The sequence below is a fragment of the Podarcis muralis genome, chromosome 2 (genome assembly GCF_964188315.1).
Source record: "Podarcis muralis chromosome 2, rPodMur119.hap1.1, whole genome shotgun sequence".
Lineage (NCBI taxonomy): Eukaryota > Metazoa > Chordata > Lepidosauria > Squamata > Lacertidae > Podarcis > Podarcis muralis.
In genome coordinates, this window is record NC_135656.1 from 95,186,876 (window position 1) to 95,214,175 (window position 27,300).

At 43.3% G+C, this 27,300-nt stretch overlaps 1 protein-coding gene across 1 annotated transcript; it reads left to right on the forward strand.

Annotated features, from left to right (window-relative positions):
- Positions 1-228: 228 nt before the first annotated feature.
- EIF4E3 (eukaryotic translation initiation factor 4E family member 3) lies at positions 229-27,087 on the forward strand. The gene is made up of 7 exons (XM_028719386.2): positions 229-570; positions 15,445-15,517; positions 18,137-18,231; positions 22,071-22,131; positions 23,072-23,138; positions 25,118-25,273; positions 25,381-27,087. The coding sequence occupies exons 1-7, from the start codon at positions 368-370 to the stop codon at positions 25,425-25,427; spliced, it is 702 nt and encodes a 233-aa protein (XP_028575219.2). The 5' UTR covers positions 229-367; the 3' UTR covers positions 25,428-27,087.
- The last annotated feature ends 213 nt before the right edge of the window (positions 27,088-27,300 follow it).

The following is a 27,300-nucleotide window of genomic DNA, read 5'->3' on the forward strand; positions in this document are numbered from 1 at the left end:
CTCACTTATGGCCAGTTAAATAGCGGGCAGCGAAGAGAGAGTGAGTGACAAAAATCCACCCCGGGGTCTGCTCAAAGGACCAGCTGCGCCTCCCTCCACTGTGACGAGATTGAATGGAGGAGACATGGGTGGGAGAGGAGACTGCAAGCCGCTCGGGGCAGGGAGCCGCCGCTCAGCCAAAGGCGCTATAAATAGGCGAGATCCCCCCAGCCAGCGACAGAGCGAGCGAGGCCTGCCCGCTCGGCGTGCCAGATTTGCAGCGGGCGGGCAGGGCCCCCTGCTGCCCGCCGGCTGTGTACGCAACAAGGCGGGCTTTCGCCGAGCGAGGCGGCGCTGACTCAGCCTGGGCCGAAGGAAGCGCAGGGCAATGGCGCTCAGCCCCCCCGAGAGGCAGCCGGGCCCGCCCGAGCCCCCGAGCCCGGCAGCGGCGGCGGCGGCGCCACAGCAGCAGCACCAGGCGGACGACGAGGCCGACCTCGACCCCGACCCGCAGCAGCAGCTGAGCGGTCTGGAGCCCGACGCCGGCGAGGGGATCCCGCTGCACTCGCCGTGGACCTTCTGGCTCGACAAGTGAGTGCGGGGCCGCCGGCACACCGGATGGGGAAGGCGAGCGGCAGGAGGAGGAGGAGAAGGAGCTCGCGGCGAGAGCGCGCGGCCTGGAGCTCGCCTCTCCCGCGCCGGTAGGGTGGGAAAAGGCGCGCTCGAGGGGGCAGCGGGGGTGGGCGGCGTAGGACCGGCCTTTGTTCGCCGCCGCCGCCGCCTCCTCTCCTGCTCAGCTCGCTCCTTCCCCGTCCCCATGGTGAATTAATTCCCTTCTCCGCCGAGGGCAGCGAAAAGGGGGGGGGGGTCTCTTCTCCAGCCCCACCGATTGCTTCACTTCGCTTAACCCACCCAGAGCTGCTGTTTCTGCCCTTCCTTGGCTCCCCCACCCGCAACCAGCCCTGGGCGCCCTCAGGCTCGCTTTCTCCTCCTGGCTATTTCCAGGGCTCTCAACGCGAGGTTTTGAACTCTTGAGACCTCTTTTTCCATAGCCCGGGGATCATCCCTTGTTAAGCGTGTTGAAGTGATAGGGGCTCTTAGAGGGAAGTGATAGAGGCTCACTTTTCCTGACTCGGTGGTATCCACACACAATGCACGCGCGCATCTAGCTTGCAGGCAGAAAAGGCAACAAGTGCAGCTTTACCCCCCCCCCTCAAGGTTTGAGACGCACAAGAGGCTTGGCCGGGTGGGAAAAGGGCACCATTACTCGGTGGGTTGCCTTGGGAAAGGCTCGCCTCTTAGGTACCCTAGAAGAACTTGGGGCATCCTAGCTCTTGTGTTTTTATCCCATTGGGTAGCATTTCTGCTCCATTTGTTGCCCGTTTCGGAACTTTTTTTTAATGCATCCAGCGCTTAAGGTGGTTTGTTTATTGATTTAACCAACCTTCTCTGGATAGTTTTCAGACCAGCTGCTGTCAAATACATCCCCAAGGGCATGGATTCCCTAAGCTAAAGCAAAACAAAACAAAGTATTTGTTTTGCCCTGGCCTCCTTTGGGAGGAAGGGTGAGATATAAATTTAACAATAACGTTTTTTAATTGCATGTACCATAAAACGGGCCTTGATGAGAAACGTATTGTCGTATGACCCCGTTTTCCCTACCAGTGACCAAAAGTTAAAAGGAGTACTGCTACTTCTTTTGCATCAGAGGACACTGCAGTCCACATGCTTTATTTAAAAAACAAAACTAAACTCACAAGGCATAAATTGAGGCAAAGGCTTAGCCATAAAAAAGTTAGCCACCCTCTTTTACCTGCTAAACAGTTTCTGTCTTTCCCTGCTTACTTTCAAGACTGCTTACTGTTGTTTTTCCCACTCATTCTTCCTAGTCTTTCCCTCAGACCCAACCCCACAGGTAAATTTGATGGGGGCACATCCACACCCATTAAAGAACAGTGGGGCTGCTATCCTATACACTTTTACCTGGGAGTAAGTCCCACCGAACAAACATGTAGGATTGTGTTGCAAGGTTCTTCTGTGCCACATCACGGAGTCACTTTTGAAGTCATCTGGGGGGGGGGGGGCGGAAAGCATAGTGGTAATATACGTAATATTCACAATTTAGAAATGACTCTTTTTTCGCCCTTTAAAGGTGTGTATTCCAGATCACAGTGCAAACTGATGACTCCTTAATAACCACTAACCATCCTATTTGGCATTATCTTGCTGTGCATGCCTGTAAGAAACTATGGTGTTGGTGAAGTGGATTGTAATGACAGTTAGGGAACTAGTGGGTGGTAGTTATTCTAGATACAGATTATTTACTCTTAGGTTTCACACACACAAAGACACTTACTGAACATGTATCAGTGGCAAACATTTTTTCAGCACAAACCTTACAATCCTTGCTTGGTTGCCCCCTTCCACCTTTCCTTTAAAGTCCTATGATGGGCAGACATTCAACAGGTGAAACTTCAGGGTGAGCATTAGCAATTTCTACAAAGGATTAACTACTGTCTCTTCCCTTCTCATTAAGTTTTTTGTTGCTATTTTATTTTATATCAACCCATATTCTTGAAATATCCTTGTGGTTGAAACTTTGATCTGCTCTTAACTGTCCATAATTTGCAACATGATCTCTTCCTACCTTGTTTTTCATTCACTGCTTTAAAATAGAGCTGTCTGAGAATCCATCCTTCCCTCCACTCATTATAAAAAACAAACAAACCTTGGTTCCCCTCTCTGTTTTGCTAAGAAACCATAATCCTTTCTTAAAATCTCTATCCGGTGTTTATTTTCCATAAGATTCAAAGCCATATAAGACTTGTTCCCAGTGTCTCTCACTCCAGATCCACTCCTCCAGTCATTACAAAATCAGACTGACATGCTTGCTTTCTTATACTGCATCAGACTACAATTGGTTGCTTCTTTAGCCTTGCTTTTTATAACTCCATGATATCCCAGTACTTGTCAAATGACACACACACACACTCTGTCCAGTCGGAGCTTGTCATAGGTGGTTGGCTTGTTTTCCTGTACCAATCTGCTTTTGTAACTTGAGAAAGAAACATGTCCTTGAGGTATAAACAGCTTTCTCTGGCAAGCTACGTAAATCCTGAAATGTTCTTATGACCAACTGCATTTTATTAGCACCTTTTACAACCACTGAAGGGTTTGCTGAAATGAAATACTAAGGGACAAGCTACAATGTGACCATGGTAGTTTTGTGTACTTAAAAATGGAACTCTGGTATCGTGAAGATAGTGGGAAGTGCATCTGATTTTAACAGCAAAAGGAACACATAGGTGAGATGTGCTGCCCCTTTACCTCTCACAACCAAAGTTACTTGATGTTTTGTAGCTCAGCAAAAGCAAAAGTACTTGGGAAAGAAGATGCAAGGAGGTAAGGAAGTAGCATTCTGCTCTCCTCATCTGGGTCCACATTTTTGCTGCTAAAATCATATCTCTGCCATCTCATTGTCCACTTAAACACACCAGGAAATTATCCTTTTTAAATTTTCTCATAGCTTGTAGGCCAAGATTGCTTCTGCTGCCTTTAAATTATAGTCATCTTACATGAGGTATTTTAACACATGGCAGGGCATCTTGCTGTAGGATAAATCTAAGCTACCTCACTTTACAAACCCCTTCGGTATAATCCACATATTGATTGTAGAAGCAAGCAAGGTGCCCAAAGCACAATGTGTCTGCAGGCCAGGAATAGTTCAGCAAAACCATTCAAAAGGCCCTGGGTAAGCAAACAAAGCAACAAAAGGTGACGAGAAATCTCTAGGGTCACTATAAGCCAACATTTATATTATTTAATGCATTTATATCCCACCTTTCTCTCAAGTTGGGATTCGCCAGATGTGGCACTGAAGATGATGTTAGGTGCTTTTCTGTTGTTGCTTTTTTTTAAAAAAAAAAAGTTCCCCCTCCCCCCGGGACTAATCCATAGAATCCAGTTTTCACCAGTTACATGAAGTACCCAAAAAGTTAAAATCAGTGATTAGATACATATTATTTAGGTGATATATATTTGGTTATATACCGTGGTGGGGGTATCAATGAGTTTTGTGCTAGGGCAGGAATTGTGAAGGAGAGATAATATTTAAGCGTGCAGAAGTAGAGGACAGGAATAGACAATCAAATCTCTGTCCAGATTGTAATTTACTTCCTAAGTCAGGGGTATAGCCAACATCAGGCATAGGCAAACTCTGGCCCTCCAGGTGCTTGGGACTACAATTCCCATCATCCCTGACCACTGGTCCTGTTAGCTAGGGATGATGGGAATTGTAGTCCCAGACTTCTGGAGGGCTGGAGTTTGCCTATGCCTGGCCAACATGGTGACCACCAGATGTTTGTTGGACTACAGGTCCCACCCCTGACAGTTGATCATTCTGAAAAGCACTATGCTGGCAACTACTGCCCAAAGCCGTTGGTAAAAGCTGTTTTGTTCCTTAAAATAACAACCCTTCATACTCTTGAGTTTCTATTATTGCTATCATATTATGTGCTGGTTTCATGCATAATTACACTCAGGGAGCCATCTAGATATTTACAACCTTTCATTTCAGTTGTCTGTATCTCATGTTTTTTTGAAAAAAATAAAATATCGGGCCTTTGATGATACAAATCCTTCCAAGGTTGTTTAATTACTTGGATGCCAACAGTAAGACATTACTGAAAAGTAACAAAACCAAGATCAGCTTGCAGAAATGCCACCAAAGTGAGTGAGACTCACATAAATGGAGTACTCTGAAATTTCTGTACATGCTGCAAATTATGTAACGTGCCACACAAGGAAAGAATCCCCCACTCAATATGTGCCTCCTAATTTGAGGGCTACTTTAGCAGGAAGTCAGCCCACTGCACGTTTTCCATCACAGCCTTGTTTTCAGTAAGGAAACATTTGTAAAAGACTTTTCTTCTGCGGTTACATCAGTGACCCTACCCGACCCTAACCTATTATTAGAAGCCATAGTCTTGAGGACAGAACAGGGCAGCTGGGCACTTGCTGAGGTTTATTATTATTTAGATGATTGGAAATTAGAGTACTGTAATTGGCAGGCTAAGTCTGGAACAGGACTCCTCTTCTGTCTTCAGTTCCACCCCAAGTTAATTTGGCCTTCTCACATGCAGAATAGAATCTTCTGAAATACTTTCTGCAGAGGTGGGCAGGCTGGGGCTCTGTGGATTCTGTTGGATTCCAGCTTCCATCAGTCCCAGTCAGCCTCACCACTGGTCAGAGATGATTATGTGAGTAGTAGTCCAACAATATATGGAGGGCCAGTGTTTCCCTAATCATGTTTTAATGACTGGACTAAAGTGAGGTGGTCACATTTTGCAGTGGTAGCAGTCCATCTGAGGCATGCATAAAAGCTAGGCCAGCTTAAAGGCCCATCTATTCTGCTTAAACAGTGGCCAACCAGATCCAGGTGAAGTTGGTTCTCATAATAAATACCAAACACATGCAAATAAACACATGCCAATAGTAAGCACAACACCTTCTTTGGTTGTACGAAAGAGCAGAAGTCATTGGTTCGTATCTTGGTCACCCTCCTCTGCACATGTTATTCCAGCTTCACCTGGTAGGTAGTTTGGCTAGATTACTGTGACCTATGGTCCAGGAGGTAGGATGAATCCCCATTGGGTCAAAGCACCTTTGGCGTCTTCCTACTTGGCAGATTACCACTGCACAGCCTGCAGTTGACACAACAGCTCTGTGGATTGAATGTGGTTAGCTTGGTAGCCAAAGTGACAACCTTCAACCTTACAGGCTATTCTACAAAAGTTACCAGTTTATTTACCCAGTCATATGTTAGCTATTCATGGCATTTAGATTGTGTGGAAGAGAATAACCTGTTCTTCCAACTAAGTTACCCCACCTGATTGCCAAGTGGTGAATCTTGCAAGCTGCTGTGTTTGGCTGCTTGAATCATAGAATCTTAAGAGTCGGAAGGGACACCAAGGGTCATCTAGTCCAACCCCCTGCAATGCAGGAATCTCAGCTAAAGCCTGTGGATTTTAACAAATATTTGTATGCCACTTTTCCAGACAAAACCCATCCACAGCAACTTACAACAATAAAATCGCTAAGTATAAGAAATTATTGTATACACTAAGAGTAGCTGACAAAATTGAAGCAGACTCAGAACTCCTGCTCCTTAACCGTACTCTAGATTGCAGTCAGTGCTAGCGTAGGCCAAACAAAACAAATGATTATTTAAGGCCTTCTGAAAAGCCTTTGTAATCACATGCTGCCACTCTACTGGGGGGGTGGGTAATAGTGTGGAGCCACCACAGAAAAAGCCCCCAGTCTTGTGATCACCCACCTCATAGATCCAGGAGGTTTTCTCATCGATGCCCTCAGATGCTAGGGCCTCACTTACAGGAGGTATAAGCCTCTCACTAAAGTATTCATAAGCGAGGGTAGCATTGCAGATACAGCACAGTCCAAACCAGGGGTTGGCAAAAAAATTTAGCTGCGGGCAGGTCCACTGTCCCTCAAACCTTGTGGTGGGCCGGAGAAGCGGCTGGGGGGGGGGAGCTGGAAGAAGAGGCGAGGGGGGCAAGTAGTCCTCCTCCCCAGCCCCACTTACCTTCCCAGGGGCTGCTGCCATTGCTGGTTCTTGTGGGTAGGCAGAGTGAGCTCATCTGCTCCGCTCTCTGGCCCACACGAGCACCAGGGTGGTGGCAGCGGCGGAGTGAAGATGAGTGGTGTGAAAGGGCAGGCTTCAGAGAGGGGCTGTTTAAAATGGCACCCAGCCAGTTCAGCCCAGCCCCCTTCCTCCTCTAGGCAGGTCGGGGAGAAGCCAGGAGGAGGGAGGGAGGAGGCGCTGCCATGGTGTTTGTGAGGGGGGGGAATGGAATGGCTCGGGGGGGGGGAATGGTGCAGCCCAAACGAACAGAATCCCCATGCCGATCCATGGACAGTCCTCGGGCTGGATCCTGAAGGCAATTGGGCCTGATCTGGCCCCTGGTACTTAGTTTGCCAACCCCTGGTCCAAACAAACCAGGATCAAGCATCAAGAATCAGTCTAGGTTCAAATGTGACCTAGGGAGAAAGTCAGGCAACAGTCCAAGGGCCGATAGTTCAGGTAAGGCAGAAAAACTAGGAGCTAGAGACCTGTGTTATTCCCAGCAAGTGGAAAGTTCGAGATGGAGGCCTTATACTAACTAGCCTTTTAAACCACACCCTGACCACCACCAGCTGCTAGCTAGTAAGACCCAGAACAGTTTAGGGATTGTGGGATGGAGGGAAGAGGGGATAAGTCTCATTGTGTGAGTGGACTTCCTTCCATGCACACATTCCCCACTTAGTGCTACACTGAATTTCATCCATAATTATAGAAATAAACCTAATGAGAATCTGCATCACTCTGCATAGTACTGTTCTGTATGGCATTGTTATAGTGATCAAAGAGCCTCTGTTCCAGAAAGAGAGAGAAATAAAAGGGAAGAGGTAACTCGGGAGAGCTTCGTTTGTACACATCACCACCTACAGGCACACCTGACATTTGCAGCACAGTCATTTGAAGTTCATTCTGTCACTCCCCTCTGCAGAAGGGGAGAGGAGGGAGGTCATAAGCCTTGCAAAACCTGATGCACACTGGGATTAGCACATACTGGATCACCAGATTTAGAGGTTGTGGTTTCCAGGACTCCCGGCACTTTTATTACTGCTAGAAATGTTAGTAGTAACTTGAACCAGAATTTAGCAATCTGATTTTTATCTCTCCGTGCTATTGCACCACATTCTGCTAATTGTGAAACATTAGATTTTACCCTGTATGTATTTGTTTAATACTACTGTACACTTTTTGCATATTTTATTATTATAATTTTGCATGAAATGTAAAGTACATGTACATTTTAAAGAGCCTGAAAAATATTCATGATGTAGACTAAAAACTTAGAAAATGTTTGTTTCACCTAGCATACTTCTCTTACATTTCTCTGGGGTGTGTGGGGGGATTTATGGTGCTGTATGTGTTATGCATGGTTAAAAAGACAGGGTTGTAGTTAACTATCTTTTACTTGGAGTAGATCTATTGAAATTAATTGACCTAAATTAGTTGTCACTAATTTCAATGTGTATACTCTGCATAAAAGTTGACTACAGCCCGCTATGAGTGAGTTAAAAGCACTGCAGCCAGATGTTATTTAACCAAAAAAGGTTTAGTTTAACATGTTAAGTAAGGGTTTCTCATGTTCACTGACAGGAAATTTAATTTAATTTGTACAAATATTTATATACTGCTTATTCATAAATGATATCGGAGTGGTTTACAACAGTCATACTTAAAACTATACAATAAAAATAAGAAAAAATATTTTTAAACCAGAGATCAACTAACTATTTCAGAAGCGTATAAATTGCAGCTGTTAAGGGACACACCCTTAACAGACATGTTGTTTAGGCATTGGTTGTATATTATCCTCTGCTGTTGTTAGTTCCAGTTTCACTGGAATAGGTTAGTTCTTTTTCCATCATGAAATAGGGTGACTGTCAGTGGCCATCTGACATTTGCCCTCTTAATTTCAGGGAAGTGAAAGTAATGAAAGCCTTGTGGAGTAAATTACTGGCCAAAAACAACTTGCTGTCATCACCATAACTACGTTGAGCGTCTTCTGAAAGAGACTGTGTAGGAACCGCTCAACAAAATTTGTTTCAGGCATGCACTGTTGTCTGATTACAGTCACTTAATTTGCACTGAAATACCATTCTCAGCCTGGCAGGCCAAGGTTACCCTTGGAGTGCTTACAGAATGTTTTCACATCAGTATTAAATTGTCCCCTTGGAACTCTTTCATGGACATTTTGATATTGCCAAACTTACTTTGTTGTGCCAAGTCTCTCCCTCTCTTCTTCCAAAACGTATTTTAGTTTGCTGGAGAAATTAGTTTAACGTTTAGGTGGGAATGTCAACCTGGGCCCAGTGCTGGCCTGTATGCCAATCCTCCATAAAGTTAATGATAAATCTTTCATTGACATAACCAGATGTAGACAATGGCAGCCTTTGGAAACATATTTCACCATCTGATACAGTGGTGCCTCGCAAGACGAAATTAATTCGTTCCGCAAGTCTCTTCGTCTTGCGAGTTTTTCGTCTTGCGATGCACGGTTTCCCATAGGAATGCATTGAAAATCAATTAATGCGTTCCTAGGGAAACCGCCTTCAGACCAGGTCCGGGGACAGTCTGTCCCCCGACCTCTTCTGAAGGCTGGGGGGGGGGAAGTCTTTGCTCCCCCCGCCTGCATTCAAAAGCCCTCCGGGACAGCGGAGAAACGTGCTGCGTTTCTCCGCTCTCCCGGGAAGGCAGGCAGGGGGGAGCAAAGACTTTTGCCCCCCGCCAGCCTTCAGAAGAGGTCCAGGACCTCTTCTGAAGGCTGGCGGGGGGCAAAAGTCTTTGCTCCCCCCCTGCCTTCAAAAGATGTCCGCCCAGGGTTCGCGGACCTCTCCACAAGCAGCGGCAGCGCTGCCGCAGCTTGCGGAGAGTTGCCGGCATGCCGAAGCCTGGGCGCGCTGAGATCAGCGCGCCCAGGCTTCGCGGCCCCGCCCCCGGCATCGGGGCATGGTCCCGATGGCGGGCGGCGGGGGGAGGCGTTCCCGCCCGTCCACCAGCATCAGGGCATGGTCCCGATGGCGGGCGGCGGGGGGAGGCGTTCCCGTCCGCCGCCCGGCATCGGGGCATGGTCCGGGGCTTTTAAATTGCCCCGGAACAGCGGAGAAATCCCCCGCTGTCCCGGGGCTTTTTAAAATGCTGGCGGGCGACAGCGGAGGCTTCGCTCCCGCACGCCAGCATTTTAAGATCACCCCGGACAGCGGAGAAGTCCCCCGCTGTCCCGGGGCTTTTTAAAATGCTGGCGGGCGACAGCGGAGGCTTCGCTCCCGCACGCCAGCATTTTAAGATCGCCCCGGACAGCGGAGAAGTCCCCCGCTGTCCCGGGGCTTTTTAAAATGCTGGCGGGCGACAGCGGAGGCTTTGCTCCCGCACGCCAGCATTTTAAGATCGCCCCGGACAGCGGAGAAGTCCCCCGCAGTCCTGGGGCTTTTTAAAATGCTGGCGGGCGACAGCGGAGGCTTCGCTCCCGCCCGCCAGCATTTTAAGATCGCCCCGACAGCGGAGAAGTCCCCCGCTGTCCCGGGGCTTTTTAAAATGCTGGCGGGCGACAGCGGAGGCGCTTCCCCGCTGTCCCGGAGATTTCCCTATGGGCTTTCGTCTTGCGAAGGAAGCCCATAGGGAACTTCGTCTTGCGAAGCGCCTCCAAAACGGAAAACCCTTTCGTCTAGCGGGTTTTCCGTCTTGCGAGGCGTTCGTCTTGCGGGGTACCACTGTATAGCAGGAGAACTACATTTTGTCTACACTGTGGGGCAGATTCAAAATGAGGATCATTTTGCTTCATGGATTCAGCACTTAGGTCTGTTTCACACCAAGATACGTGTATGTATTAAGGTAGTAGTTCTATAAAAAGAAGAGCTTCACTTACAGAAGTAAATTCATACATCAAGGCTGCTAGGCAGACCCTCTTTTGCACCCATCTGCTTGTTTGTGTTTAGTGAGGGTTTGGTAATCCAGGATTTAAGTATGCAGCCTGTGTTGGACAGGGCTGCACTCATAGGAAGGTGCCTTACACCAAGCCATGTCATTAGTTTATCTAGCACTGCTAGGGACACAGGTGTGGTCTAAACCACTGAGCTTGCCGATCAGAAGGTTGGTGGTTCAAATCCCCATGATGGAGTGAGCTCCCGTTGCTCTGTCCCAGCTCCTGCCAACCGTGCAGTTTGAAAGCACACCAGTGCAAGCTGATAAATAGGTACGGCTGTGGCGGAAAGGTAAACGGCGTTTCTGTGTGCTCTGGCTTCCGTTGCACCAGAAGCAGTTTAGTCATGCTGGCCACATGACCCGGAAAGCTGCCTGCGGACAAACACTGGCTCCTTTGGCCTGAAAGTGAGATGAGCGTCGCACCCCATAGTCAAGTTTCACTGGACTTAACCGCCCAGGGGTCCTTTACCTTTTATACCTATCTAGCACTCTATCCTTTACACTGACTGGCAGCTCTCCATGATTTCAGACAAGGGTCTCTCCAGCCTTTCCTGGAGGTGCCAGGGATTAAGTATGGGATCCTTCTGCTTGCAAAGAGTATGCATTACTACTGGGGCATGGCCCAGCCACTTTTAGGATGCAGAGTTGTAGTCAATCTGTCTGCTTCTAATCACTGCTGCTACCTGATCATCCAGGAGTCCTTTGTCTAGGTTTTGTTGGCTATTTCGCAGACTAGTTGGAGTGCAGAAGGTGTGCTGGGGAGACCACACATTCAAGAAATGCAAAAGTAACTTTTGCTTGGTTTAATAAAAATAACAAAAACAAAAATTCCTTTTACACTAAATTACATTACAGTGGTACCTCAGGTTAAGAATTTAATTAGTTCTGGAGGTCTGTTTTTAATCTGAAACTGTTCTTAACCTGAGGTACCACTTTAGCTAATGGGGCCTCCTGCTGCCGCTGTGCCACCGCTGTATGATTTCTGTTCTCATCCTGAAGAAAGTTCTTAACCCGAGGTAATATTTCTGGGTTAGCGGAGTCTGTAACCTGAAGCGTATGTAACCCAAGGTACCACTGTATATCAATAAGTGTGACCCATCCACAAGGGTACTGAGAGAGCCACATGCTGCTCTTTATATACTATACCCAACAGCTTAATTAACATAACAGCACCTGCTATACTGCTTCACAGCTGTAAAACTAGGTCATGTTATTTGCTCTGGCCCTTAAAGACATACAAATATTGTGAAACAATAATGAAACCTAAAATTTAAAGAAACCATTCAACAGGTTTGACTATTACACCACCTGTGTTCTTTCCTGGAGATGACTGACCCGGCCACAGTCGCACATGCTTTAGTAACCTCTAAACTAGATCCCCGTAATGTGCGTTTGGTGGGACTGCCCCTGAAAAGCATTCTGAAACTATGCTGTTTCTTAGTATTGTCTGAGACAATCTGCAGTGAATCATATATCTTTTACAATTATTGCCCATTTGGGTATTTCCCCCCTTTAAAATACAACTTATGAAAGCTTACCAAAGAAGCCTGTGATAGTAATAATTAGTAGATCACTAGTAGGTTCTCAGGAATCTGTTTTGTGTTAGGTGCAGCGGATGGAAGTTAATAGTCTAAGGCAGCTAATTAGAAGCTATCAGTTTGGGGGAAATCTGACTTGAGTGCATGTGCATTTTCTAGTTAAGTTTGTAATAAGATGATTCAGCATCTCTCTTCAGCATACCAAAGGAGAAATCAGTTTTCTCAAGCTGTTGTAAAATGACATGTGGTTCATCGCTATGTGAGGCAAATTACTGGAAAAAATCTCTGTTCTCCCCATACTTTAAAAATAGTTAAGATAGCTAAGATTTCTGCCATCTGCAAATGTACTGAGTGTTTCTCCAATCAACAGAAATAGTATTTGGAACTAAAAACAGGAAGCGTGATCCAGAGAGATGTACAATTAGAGGTGAATTTTGCATGCCATTTCAACAGCCAGCCATTGGTTTTGATGTTGTCCGTTACCTGCTTTTCAGACAGAGTCTAAATCCAGTCATTCCCTATATTGTCATGGATTTGGGTTGCTTTTTTAAAATAAAAAGTTGTAATGTAATGATTACCTCTGGCTAGAGCAAACATTACAAGAAGGGATACTTTTTCAGTACATTAAGCATTATCTCACTTTCCATCTGTTTATGAGACTGTTAGCAGAAGACACGTAGCTCCAATCACACATTCATTTGGCTCATCTTCTGTAACAAAGATAACATAATCTCTTTGCTATCCTGAGTTCAGTAGTCTCTTTTGAAGGCCCAAAAGATATCTTGCTTGATAAATTATCCCAATTTGGAGCTTTTCGTGGTACAAAAAAAGGGGTCAGTTCTTACAGCAAGCCAAGTGTTCCCGATATGTAGCTATAAAGGTGCGCCTTGGGTTTCAGTAATTCTGTAGGTGAGCAAAGACTGAATCCAAGCCCAAAGAAAACACTACCCCTTTGCTACAGATACCGCTAATGGGATCTTTTTGCTTGGCAAGACTTGTCCATCTTGCTGCTATGGTTGTCAGCTTATGGTTGTAATTGGTTACTGAACCATATTGGGTGCATATCGCTTGAGATTAGATAGATTAGATAGATCCTGGTAACTCAGTAGTCCAGGCATAGGCAAACTTGGCCCTCCAGATGTTTTGGGACTACAACTCCCATCATCCCTGACCACTGGTCCTGTTAGCTAGGGATGATGGGAGTTGTAGTCCCAAAAACATCTGGAGGGCCAAGTTTGCCTATGCCTGCAATAGTCCATAGGATGCTGTTCAAGTTAGTTTCGTAACAGAGAAGCAACATGATTCCTCCAGAGTTAGTCTCTTTTAAAAAGTATTCCAGGGTATCTGCATCCAGTGCTTTTTTCGGGGGGGGGGGGTACGCAGGGAGTACGCACACCCCCTAAACATTTTGTGAATCTTAAGTTTGGCCTCATTGAGGGGCATTATTTCAATATGAGTAGGAAAATGAGAGTACCCCCAAACATTTTTTAGAAGAAAAGCACTGTCTATATGGATAACTTAACCAGAAGTATATTGTACTGTATTTGTACGAAATGTATGCAGGTATATTTAAGACCTCTGCATGGCCCGTTTCAGTATGAGAACAGGATCCCATGATAAAAGAAATAACATGGCATTAATTAACTTGTGTGAGCTTTTATTCTTGGATTTTACTCACTATAAAGAGGGTCTTGCTAGATTTATAGAATGTGGCCATCTAGTGGCACAGATGTAAAACGAATAGAATAATTTATTAAAACCCCTGTGTTGTGAGAATAATGCTTCTTTAAGCCTTTTGAGATGCAAAATATGTTTAAAATACAGTGGTACCTCTAGTTATGAACTTAATTCGTTCCGGAGGTCCGTTCTTAACCTGAAACTGTTCTTAACTAGAGGCGTGCTTTCGCTAATGGGGCCTCTTGCTGCCGCTGCGCCACCAGCACACGATTTCCATTCTCATCCTGGGGCAAAGTTCTCAACTTGAGGTAGCTCTTCCAGGTTAGCGGAGTTTGTAACCTGAAGCGTTTGTAACCTGAGGCATTTGTAACTCGAGGTACCACTGTATATCCCTGTGGCCAGTGCTTTTTTCCCCTTTTTTAAAAAAAAGTTTAGGAGTACTCTCATTTTGACTCAAGGCAACCACCATTTTACGGTTCAAATCGGGGGAAATAAATACAGTAAATGGACAAAAGTACAGAAATTCACAAAATGTTTAGGGGTATGCAAACCGCTGCATATCCCCAGAAAAAAAGGATTGAAGCTAAAGAACATCCATGGAGGTTTGGGTGGATATGGGCAGCCCACCCTCCTCAGTCAGTATTTCTTCCAATTTGTCAGTGTTCATCATATTTACAAAGAAGTAATTTCCTACTGTATTCAATGGAAGCAAGTGTGTTGCAGTATTATGCTTCTTTAACACCCTCTGAATAGGAGTTGAACGGCTTAACTGTGCAAGATTGGAACTTTAATATTTTTATTTAACAAAACAAAATGTGTGCGTGTTGCCTTTCTCCCAGTATTATTATTATTTTCTTTTCTTTTAACAACAACAACGCTTGTGATTATAGTTTAGAAAAAAAGAGGGAAATTTCTGGATTCAAATAGAACGTGTGCAGAATTACAACGACAAAATGTCTGTAAAATTAAAAAAAAACTACATTCAATTTCAAAATGAATTAACCAAATTGAAAAATAGGATTGGAAGGAAGGGGGGAGGGAGAGAGAGAAACAAGAAACTATATCATCACCTTCTGTCAGTAGATGTAACCACCCTCCCCAAACCTGACTTCAAAACAGAATAGGGTTTTTTAAAAAAATGACTTCCATTTTCCTTCCACCCACAAATCCCGTGTTATTTGGTAATTCTCAAACACACAGCTTTGTTGTGAAGCAGAGTTGGATGATCACACAAATATATTGATTAAAAAAAACCAACCCACCAAAATATATTGATCAGATTCACCATTTTACCATGTCAACTTTCATAATGTAAGTTATGGTACCGGCTCTCATCATATATAAATGTATTTTAAAAGCATGCTTTTGTGTTATTATAATTATTATTACAGTGGTACCTTGGGTTACAAACACTTTAGGTTACAGACTTCACTAACCCAGACGTAGTACCTCAGGTTAAGAACTTTATCTCAGGATGAGAGGAGAAATCGCACGGCGGCAGCGGGAGGCCCCATTAGCTAAAGTGGTACCTCAGGTTAAGAATGGTTTCAGGTTAAGAATGGACCTCCGGAACAAATTTAAGTTCATAACCAGAGGTACCACTGTATATCAATGTTTTTCTTTTCATAAATCTGATGAGTACACTTACTATACCGAATCTTTAAATATATGGTTTCTTCCTCTCTCTCTCTCTTTTTCAAGGTCACTTCCTGGGACAACAGCTGCTGAATGTGCATCAAATTTAAAGAAAATCTACACAGTACAAACTGTACAGGTAACAAAGATGCTGCATATGAGAATTTCATGTTGCAATATAAAATCCCATATATTATCGATAGACCAAACAGGGTTTTTTTCAGAGCTGAGATGCAACTTCTAATCTAACAAAACATTTGAAAAATCAGTCAGTTTGGTTTATGATAAGGCATTGTATTACGATCAGTAGAAATTAGGGGAAAATTGCTTTTGCAAACACCCTTTACAGGTCTAAAGTCATTGTTATTGCAGGAACAGAAAACTTATTATGTATCACTGAGTTTGCCCCTAATAAAATGATCATTCTTTGTATGTTAAATTTAAAAGTATAGGTTTTTTTTAAAAAGCCACACATTTACTAATTTACTTAAAAAAAAATTTTTTTTTTCATGAATGGATCTATAAGCTGCTGAACTGTAGGGAATCCAGCATCAGTTTCTGCTAGTTTATGATAAACAGGCAAAATTTGAAGCTGAGAACAGAAGAATTCCTCAGTGCTATAGTAAAACAAAGAAAATTACTGTGTAGTCTAACTTGGTCTCATCGCAGTGTCAAGCAGACACAGAAAGTGCTCATTTTCAGGAAGTGGGGGTTCTGTGAATACTAATTTTGGTGCATGAAACAAAAGGAATTTGAGGCCGTGTGAGGTAAAGGCCTTGTCACTATGTTGCAGTACAGATGCGCAGAATCCTAGGCTGCATTCCTGCTGCCAGTGTCCGCTCCCCATCTTTTGAGGCCTACTCAGGAAGACAGAAATGAACCCACCAATCTGTATAGACCAAACATCAACATAAGAGAAAGCCCACAAGCAAAAAAGGCACTGAATAATTCTCCCTTATCTTGTGGGAAATGCCATTGCCGCCTTGGAAGCAGAAATGCAACCTGCTCTTGCATTTGAAAGTTGTCCTGTACTTCTTGTTCTCAGTGTACAGGGATTGTAATGATCTGATTCAAGGTTGTGTCCAACGTCATTGCATGAGTGGAACAACTTCTGTTCATGCCTTGGATCGTAGCTCTCCCCCCCCCCCCAGTGTGCACCCCCAACTTGCTCTGGAGAATTGGGGGGTCCCTTAGAGCAGATATTTGTGGGTGGAGAAGTTCCGTTGCACAAGTGGAAGATGCTCTCCCCCACACAGTGATTTGGTTAGATGCAACCAGCTGTACATTGTCTTGCATGAAATTCTTCCCTGAGTAGTCTCTGAGTAGTTTTACTCAGAACAGATCTATTGAAATCACTGGACATAACTTAGTCACGTTCTTTAATTTCAGTGAGGCCACCGTGAGCAGAACTTGGTTGAATACCACCCATAGTCTTTAGTTTGGGGGAGTTAAGGCCAGGTAGGAATATATGCACATGGTCGTCTTGAAGATTTTGCACCCCAGGATTCCCCTTACCCAATTTCTTAGTAGCAGCTAGTGGTGTAACAGAATTTCTCTTCTCCATGCACTCCCCCCATGCACACTCAAAAATCTGTACACTCAGAAAAACAAAAAACCCACAGAGCAGATGGGTGTGTGTGGAGGCACATGAAAGGGAAGGTGAAGATTCATTGCTGAAACAGAATTCATTCTGCTTGTGCAATGGCTACATTGGATACAACCCTTTGAATGTTCAATGCAGAACTAGTTAGCTATAGGTATACTGGATAGTTGTCCTTTCAAAATTAATAATTAAAAAAGCATGCTTGAAATGTCATGTTTAAAATCATTGTTTAAGATGCTTATTGTTGACTCAATTCCCTTGTTGTTTAGGATGTTGGAGGTTCCTTGTTTTCTTTATGAAGATAACATTATAGCTACAATTTACTTTAAAATGTGTTAGTTGTTTTGCCGAAAGTTATGGGCTGCAAGTTTAAGTGGTGACTTACAAGCTCATCTGAGAGGGCACTGAATACAGAATTGTTGCATTATTGAAGATCAGTTGTAGGCTAGTGGCTTAGTTTCTACCACGGTGGAAGAAAACCAGCTTCCATAGGAAACACAACTGGGTCTAGTTCCAATACCTTGCATTTTGCTTGAAACTGTTTCACTTGGTTATTGCTTTTTAAATCACTGTACAGTGGTACCTCGGGTTAAGTACTTAATTCGTTCTGGAGGTCTGTTCTTAACCTGAAACTGTTCTTAACCTGAAGCATCACTTTAACTAATGGGGCCTCCTGCTGCTGCCGCGCCGCTGGAGCACGATTTCTGTTCTCATCCTGAAGCAAAGTTCTTAACCTGAAGCACTATTTCTGGGTTAGTGGAATCTGTAACCTGAAGCGTATGTAACCCGAGGTACCACTGTAATAGTTTTGGACTGTCTTTTATAGTAACCCACCCTGGCATATTCTGGTGAAGGGCATATAGGAAATCAAAAAGTCTTGGTGCAGCTGTCCTTCAGGTTAGGGGAGCATGTGGAAAAAATAAGAGCAACACCCTGTTCCCTATTTCTGAACATGGAGAGCTCTCTTATACCAAGTCAGTTCCTTGGACTGGCAGTGACTCTCTTGCGGGGGGTGGTCTTCCTTATCTGGAGATGCCAGCGATTGAACCTGGCACCTTTTTCAGGCAGAGCATGTGCTGTACCACAGAGCTAAACAAAGCAAGGAAATGCCATGCTGTTATGTGTGAATTTACGAAGTGTAATAATTCTCTTTAGATCTTCTGGAGTGTTTATAACAATATTCCTCCTGTGACAAACCTGCCTCTGAGATGTAGTTATCATTTAATGCGTGGAGAAAGACGGCCGCTGTGGTATGTTTATATTCGCATTATTATGGCGCTCTGGGCACGAACTGCATTCATTATTTGTTTATTTATGTGTAAGTTAGAAGAAATGGGGGGGGGGGGAAATAAAAACAAAAGTAGAGAGGTGGGGGCAGGGGGAAGATCAGAAGGTTATTTTTAAAACAACAACAACTGTTTAGTAAACATGATAAATTACACTGAAATGGTTTTTGTTTGCCCATGGTGTTTTTAAAACATTAATATTATGCAATATGATTTTTGCATATAATTGCCAAAAAGTAGGATTTGCAAAATCAAGTTAAAATATGTTGAAATTTTGGTTATTTGTGGCAAGTGCTGCATAGACAAGGCTGGGCTTCAGGGAACTGTGCAATCAGTTGCCCTCTCTCAGCATGAAGCTATGGATTTATGTTTCTGGAACAGTAGATCACTTTTTCATGTGGCAGACCACCTTTGAAATGGATACAAATGCAGAGATACAAGTGGGGTTTTGCGGGTGGTGGTGGAGGGGTACATCTTATGCTCACAAAGTGCAATATCCTGCTGGGTGTGCTCAAGGTCTTGGACATGCCTGAAGTAGCCATGTCCAATGTATTTATGAAGGTAAGGGGTAAAGGGACCCTTGACCATTAAGTCCTATCACATCCGACTCTGGGGTTGCGGCGCTCATCTCACTTTATTGGCCGAGGGAGCCGGTGTACAGCTTCCGGGTCATGTGGCCAGCAGGACTAAGCCGCTTCTAGTGAACCAGAGCAGTGCACTGAGTGGTACCTATTTATCTACTTGCACCTTGACGTGCTTTCGAACTGCTAGGTTGACAGGAGCAGGGACTGAGCAACGGGAGCTCACCCCGTCATGGGGATTTGAACCGCCAACCTTCTGATCGGCAAACCCTAGGCTCAGTGGTTTAACCCACAGCGCCACTCACGTCCCAATGAATGTATTTATAGAAATAACAAAAACAAAACACCCCTATGGATCTTGCTGACTTGAATCAAACTTCTGCTTACTTGGATGTTGATGCTGACAACCTGCTCTTTTTAAAACCTAAGACCAAAATGCGGTGCACGTTCTTGTTACACGCACAATGTATTTCCCTTAAAACCATGAGAAGAGTCTACTGAGGAAAGCAAGACAAATACTGTAAAAAACAGTCTGTACAAATGAATACGTTTTTAAAAAAACACAGATGTGTTTTTTTAAAGGCACTTGCTGCTTAAGCTGCAGTTCTGAAAAAAGTACTGGCCATCAATGGTGAAAGGCAACAAACCATTATGCCAATCTTGTAGACTCAGGAAGTTAATGTTACGAGGGGCTGCACCAGTCTACAGTATAGGTGTAAACATGGGCAGATTGCAAAAGTGAGCAACACTTGATAAAATTGCTGCTTTGGTGAACCTCATCCAGTTTGCTGACAAGTCTTGCCTGCACCTGATGTAAAAAGTCATTATACCCAAGATCAAGGTGAGCTGTATGTTTGGGCAAGTGTTTTTGTCTCTTCCGAAATTATTTTAGACTTTCTTATAGGGGATTTGTTCCCTTTTTTTCTATGCTAGAAGGATGCCAAAGGGAAATGAAAGCTGTTCTGTTTCCTTTCATACCTGCACTTGTATTTGAAAGCTGCATCTAAGAGGGGCCATAGTTTGAAGGTCATAATTGAAAAAAATATGCTTATTTCTTCTGAAGTCCCCTTGATCAAAAGTTTCACAGTCACATTTTTGTAGGGGAAAATTGGTAGCATTAATGTCACCGCTAAGTCATTTCCTTTTAATTATTTTGATAGTGGCCTTGTTTTTGTCTTCTAATTCATGAAATGTGGTTTAATAATCAAGATTATAATTAATAATGTTTGAGGAGTGTATACCGTATTTTTCGCTCTATAACACGCACCTGACCATAACACGCACATCGTTTTTAGAGGAGGAAAACAAGGGAAAAAACATTCTGAATGAAACAGTGGATGTATCATTTTTGTGCTTCATGCTGTGGCCACAGACATGTGCTCTGATGGTGAATTTGGGCTGACCCAATGCAAAGATCCTGAGGATCCATGTGGATCCATGTTTTGTAACCACGTTTTTGCACCATTGCAGCCCCAGGCAACAGTGGGTGCGTGATTTTTGGGGGGGCAGGCTCTAGCCATGGACATGCTATGTGATCTGATGGTGAATTTGGGGTGACCCAATGCAAAGATCCTGAGGATCCATGTGGATCCATGCTTTTTAACCACATTTTTGCACCATTGCAGCCCCAGGCAACAGTGGGTGCGTGATTTTGGGGGGGGGGCAGGCTGTAGCCATGGACATGTTATGTGATCTGATGGTGAATTTGGGGTGACCCAATGCAAAGATCCTGAGGATCCATGTGGATCCATGCTTTTTAACCACATTTTAAGTGGGGAGGGAAGGAAAAACACAGAATGGACAAGGAGCACGAGAGGGGTGTGCAGAGAAGCAGCTGGCTAAGAATGCAGGAGAGGGGTATAACGGGAGGGAGGAAAGGAAGGCAAAAGTTTTCCCTCACCTACCCACCCAGCAGCAGACGACACTCTGCTTTCCCCTCTGCTTGCCTGGAGGGGAGGGGCTTTCTCTGCTCTTTGTTCCGTTTGAGCAAACACAGCAAGGAAACAGAAGAGGGTGGGCAGTAAGACCCTGAGGCAGAATGCAGGAAAGCAGCCGCTTCCTCTTTTCAGGTTTCCCTTCTCCGAGACGCGCGATTTGATTTTTGCCTGATTTTTTTTGCCATTTGGCTCCAGGGACCACACATTCGCTCAATAACACGCACAGACATTTCCCCTTCCTTTTTAGGAGAAAAAATCTGTGTGTTATAGAGGGGAAAATACGGTATATTATATATAATAAACCATAGACTTGCGTGCCTTCCCTGCCTTTTTCACTTATTCTGAAACTTTCACCAGCGGAACTGCCTATCCACAACCCAGATTTTGCTTTAAACAGCACTAGAATGTATACTTGTATCATAACTCTTAGGTTCTGAATTAGGGTTACCTAAATTGCAGTATTGTATTCAACAAAGTTATTCTATTAGCGCAAAGACTTTCACCTGTGCACCAGGATGTCCTCTCCCTATGCATCCTTCAATCTGTTCTAGAGGTTCCTCCAGCCCTTTGAAGCAGATTGGGCAGGGAGGGGAGAAAAGTCTCATCACGCAGGACGATGGTCTTTGCACTATTGGGACAAACTTGTTGGATATGATCCGTGACAAATACATGTTTAGGTATGATCAGGCTATGTTCAGAAAAATCTTCTTTTCATGCACCAGCAGATTACTCAGAGTCTGCCTACTATTAGGCAGTGTGAAGCAGTTGTTTCAGCCAGCAGGTGCTGGAGGACAGTAGCACAATAGGTTTCATTTTTTTCTCAAAGTACTTCAAGTCCTGCAACTTCTATGAAGTATGGACAAGCTTTCCATTATTATTATTTTGACTTATTTATTGTGTTGGCTTGGGAAGGGGTGAAGAACTAAAGCAGGCATAGGCAAACTCGGCCCTCCAGATGTTTTGGGACTACAACTCCCATCATCCCTAGCTAACAGGACCAGTGGTCAGGGATGGTGGAAATTGTAGTCCCAAAACATCCGGAGGGCCGAGTTTGCCTATGCCTGAACTAAAACCTGACCACTAGGCATCCTGTTTGGTCCTTTCCTACATTCTCAGAATTCCCTAGGCATTTCCCCCTGCTTCAGAGCTTAAACACTTGCATTTATTTTTATGTTAAAATGAGGTAAGATTCTGGGCTGTTGGAATCTGTGCCTTTGCACTGTACCTAGGTGTAAAAAAATTGCCAGTCTGTGCAGCCAAGTGTTGTTTTTTCCTCACAACTCAGGGAAGAAGAAAGTAATGCCAAGGGAGGTGTGTGGAAAATGAAGGTCCCCAAAGACAATACGGTACGTGCTTAACATTGTATATAGTCGTACCCAGTTGGTTATGGTGAGGCAGGTGCATGTGGTCTACTTATTTAACAGTAAAGGATCACTCACACTAAACTTCAGTTGTATAATGAGATGGCCTTTTATTTATGTATTATTTTTTATCATGGTCATTTTATGTCTGCCAGTGTGGTGTAGTAGTTAAGACTCGTAATCTGGTGAATTGGGTTTGTGCCTCCGCTCCTCCACATGCAGCTTCTGGGTGACCTTGGGCTAGTCACACTTCTCTGAAGTCTCTCAGCCCCACTCACCTCACAGAGTGTTTGTTGTGGGGGAGGAAGGGAAAGGAGATTGTTAGCTGCTTTGAGACTCCTTAAGGGGAGTGAAAGGCAGCATATCAAGTTCAAACTCCTCCTCCTCCTCCTCCTCCTCCTCTTCTTCTTCTTCTGCCTCTAATAGCATTCTGAAGTGTGTGTTGTTTTCTGAGCATCAGTCTTCCATTCATATGGGTGCTGGCTGCTTAAAAGCTGCTGGCACTGTTACTATTTTCTTCAAATGACCGTTGTATATGTATCAGACAGCCAGTATCTTCACTTTTACTTTTGCACTCTTTCCTGCCTATAGTATCTAGTTTGCTCCAGAACAGATTTGGATGCATGATCATTGAAGTCTTGATTGAAGTTGGTGAGATATCCAACTAAATCATACTCTGTGAGTAAACCCTATGAAATTAATGGGCAAGTCCACTGGTTTTATGGTTCTGCTTTGAGCATGAATTAGCTGGATATCACCTGTTGAATAAGTTCAAGTTAAACATATAGATATAATTTATGTGAAATTGTAATAAAATGCACCAGAATAATGTTGTGGCTGTTGCACACAGTATAGCTGTTCAAACTGCAAATGGAATACTTACTGCAACGTAACCAGGTTCTTCATTTTCTTGGTTTTTTGCTAGTCTGCAGTTTGGAAAGAGCTGTTGCTTGCTACAATTGGGGAACAGTTTACAGACCGCTGTGCAGGAGGTGAGAAAGTACTTCCTGTTATTTGCTTTTGTCTTGATTTTTGAGCACCCCTTGCTTTAGTTTTAAGCATAAAATAGGTGCAGCACAGAAAAGGTTACTCATTGCTAGCACAACTTACCAATAAAAATCCCCTGCTGACACTTTTCATCCTATCAAAGTGCATTGTCCCTTTGCCTGATTAAGCCTAGGGAGAGAGATTGATTTTCTCCAACTTTGTTCAGGCAACCTCCATAATCCAAGAGAATTATCCAACTGTTCGATCCTTGCCAGGAGAAGAATGTAAATGTCTTCACTTGCCATCCTACTTTTGACATATCGGCATTGCTCGCTTTTTGTATAATTTGTGGACAGAGAGTGGGAACAGGACTGCCACAGATCCTGCACAAAGTGACTCCAGGGAAGAAGAGAGAACCTAGAGGAAAGAGGTTGCTGCCATGGGCTGCCATCACTTTCGGTCATTACAGTGGAAAGGCATCCTCCTGCTGTGTTGGTTAATGATTTGAAAGGAGTATTTCTTGACCAAGTCAAGACAAATAAAGCATAAGAGGGCACTGGTGCTTTGGCAAAAGATTCTGCCTCCCTTAGTGCCTGATTATGCACCAACAGAAAGCCTGCACCACACACTGCAATGAGGGTCCTAGAGATGTTAGGCGCTCCAGCTTTACACACAAGATTCACAAATCATGCTGATGTTCTTTGCTGATTTGTTCTCTCTAGATTTCTCTGCTGAGAACAGGCTTACCTTCAACAACAAAATACAAATTCTATTAAGTTTCATATAATAGAATATCAGTGTTACCAATCATGCTTAGATTTAGTCTTAGTGATTTGGGGACCTCTCTAATTGTCTAAAAACACAAAACAATGCAACTGTTGTACCATTTTACGCTATGTCCACTATATATAGTGATTGGGATGTCTAAATAGTCCGCCCTCCCCGAATAATTAGAGCAGACAGAATTATACTGGTTGTTAGGGCAGCAATCCTGTATACACTTACCTGGGTGAAAGTCCATTGAAATTAACAGGATTGTCTCCTGAGCCACGCATTCAGCTACTGCCTGACCATGTTTGGTCTTTTTGTGTACGCATGTAATATATAAAAATCAGATACAGGGCTCAGCTGTTTACATTATCCCCGTAATGTGGTTTGTGACCTTTTTACTGGTCTGCACTTTTATCTGTAGTGTCATATTTTCTTATGTAGCACTTCTTGGGATAATGCTAGCAAACAGCATTAGAAATAGGATAGGTCCTTTTCTGTGTTAAAATCTGAATTTGCCTGATTGGTCTCCCTCCCCGGCTTTGTATACCCAATATAGTACCAACCATAAATAAATAAATAAATGTCCTTTTATAGGTACAGTTGTTTTACAGCAGGCACCCCCAACCTTCTGCCCTCCAGATGTTTTGGACTACACTTCCCATCATCCCTGACCACTGGTGCTGTTAGCTAGGGATCATGGGAGTTGTAGGCCAAAACATCTGGAGGGCCGCAGGTTGGAGATGCCTGTTTTACAGTGATGAAATAAGTAATATGTGTCAATGGGTAGTAAAATAAAATAATGCTATTATTTTATTGGTTTGGAAAGCCATGCAGGGTTGAATTACTTGCCATCTCCCAGACCCCTGTGGTTCAGTCATACCAACAAAGACAAGCCAAAAGCACAAACAGGGCAACACATTTCAAAAATCTCTATGATAAGCTTAATACTAAAGTTACCTATTTATAGCTCATAATTATCGAGGTAGAATTCATACCAGTTACATGGGAAAGTTGTACAAAAAGCATGTTTACAGTAAAATTCCACCACCTCACAACATGTCCTTTAGGACTAATTTGTTGTTTTTTATTCATGGTGTGTTTTTGATTTGGGGTAAGGAGTCCATACTGGCTCCAGTAACAAAGATAGTTTTTAGATGATGATGATGATGATGATGATGATGATGATGACGACGACGATGCTTTCTCTTGGCAGGTGATGAAGTAATAGGAGTTAGCGTCAGTGTCCGTGATCGGGAAGATGTTGTTCAAGTTTGGAATGTAAACGCGTCGTTAGCAAGTGAAGCTACAGTTCTAGAAAAGATCTATGAACTTTTACCCCAAACATCTTTTAAAGCAGTTTTTTATAAACGTAAGTAAAAATTGTGCATGTAGCAGAGTGTGCTGTCCAAATGACTTTAATCAACAAAATGTATTTAATACTTGCATATTTAATAATTGCGTCATCTTGTCTTTCAGCTCACAAAGAGCACCATGCTTTTGAAGGTGGACGCAGGAGACATTAACACAGGAGACAGTCCTGAACTCAAGTTGTAATTTTTAGTTTTTTTGGGGTTTTTTGAGATCATCACAGTGGAAAGATGGACAAAAACACTTGCAAAAGCACCACAAAGCCTGGTTATTTTAGATTGTTATATTCCTCTTGAGCTGGTGCTATTCAAAAGCAAGGAGTATTGCTGCCTCAGTTGCTGATTGTGATGTTTCCTTTCATGACTGCTTAACAAAAAAAAGGTCACTTTTACTTAGTATTCCTTTCTTTTTAAGGTAGAAGACTTTACAGTTAAGTAGTTTACTATACCTAGTTCAAATGCAAATATGCACAGGCATGATATGCTGCTCTTTCTAGACTTGCTGTACCTAGAGAAATTGATAGCTTTGTGAACCATGTTTTTCTGTAATACTTTGCTTTGAGACATTCCTATCATGTTAAGAGATACACACAGATTTGTCCCCCAGAGAGGTTGTAATTTGCACTGTCCTAATAGGCAGTGGGAGAAATCCAAGGGGAATCCTGCTCAAGCTCCATGGAGATGAATGGATCTTGCACAGTACCTGGATTGCTTCCAATGTCCTCTGCTTATGCACTGATAATGCGCATACTGTAAATATATTTTAATGATCACTGAACAGAGCCCATAGACTGAAAATACACTTCTGATGTGACTAATTTTAAACTCTTTAAATACAAGCCCCTTAAAATAAGGGGCTGGTCTCACTTGGTGATGGCCCATATCTGTCCTGAGAGCACGGGTAGGCTTGACGCTGGACATTGCTCGGGTTGAAGCATTGTTTGTGATGATGTATCACTGTTGATTTCTGTGATCATAGTCACACTGGAACAGATGCAGTTATGCTGATTGTGGTATGGAAGCTGCCATCAGGTGTGGAGCAGTCAGTTGTTGATTGGCATTTGTTTTTAGCTTTTTCAAATACCTATTGAGGGGTGTGTGTGAATGAAATCACAACTCTTTGTTCCAGAGGTGCCTAATATAGTTTGAATTTAAATAATAAGTATAATATTTCTTTTTTAAAAAAACAAACACCAAAACTTAAACCCCTCTGCTGTGCTCTCACTTAAAATGGGAACCTTAACAAATCTTCTTTAGCAAACTTTTTATAAAACAGATCTTCCCTTCTTACCCCCCTGCAATCATATCAGATGTGTTCTTCACCCATGAAGGTCAGTATCAAATGCATAGTAATTTTTATTGTGAACATAACTAGTTCAACTGTATCTAGTTGCAAGCTATGATGGCGCCTTAAATACATTTTTCGATAGAGAAGAAAAGTTGATTACACTTTGAAGCATGAATGTGAAAATTCTCAACATTAGTTTGTGTGTGTTTTCCTCCCCGCACTAATTATTGGAGTTTTTGTTCTGCTTTTTATTACAGTACCAAAGATTTATTTAGTTCCTCACAATGAGCTAGAGGAATGTGCATTCTCTTCTAGGCAGCATTACTGGATTAGCATTTAGTATTTTGGAAATCGTTCTGACTGCACTGATAACAACCCATTTAATCCTACAAGAGGCAGCCATTGGAATTCAATGTGTTTCTAAATGAATCAATTTCCCCTTTTTAATTTTTGTACTAGTTCATTTGTATTTATGAATTAAGATTTGTGCATTTTAACTAGCATTATTAAAAGTTTTATAAACTCGTACACATCTATTCAGAACTGCATTTATTTTTGGGATCTCTCTCTCTTTATTTAAAAAGAAATATAAGTGTTCTTCAAGGCCACCACCCTGATATGCTATTTTTATACATAAGAGTAAACATTTGTCTATATTTTTCAAAGACCTAACAGTACAGCATGTCCACAGTATTTAAAGAAACAGGACTGAAGAAGCCATTACTAAAATTTCAAAAAGGG

What these genes read in the sequence shown, in the direction of transcription:
- EIF4E3 (XM_028719386.2), top strand. Translation starts at nt 368, where the DNA reads ATGGCGCTCAGCCCCCCCGAGAGGCAGCCGGGCCCGCCCGAGCCCCCG. An exon ending in TGGACCTTCTGGCTCGACAA is followed by an intron (nt 571 to 15,444) that starts GTGAGTGCGGGG and finishes CTCTTTTTCAAG; the next exon opens with GTCACTTCCTGGGACAACAG. An exon ending in AGGTCCCCAAAGACAATACG is followed by an intron (nt 22,132 to 23,071) that starts GTACGTGCTTAA and finishes GTTTTTTGCTAG; the next exon opens with TCTGCAGTTTGGAAAGAGCT.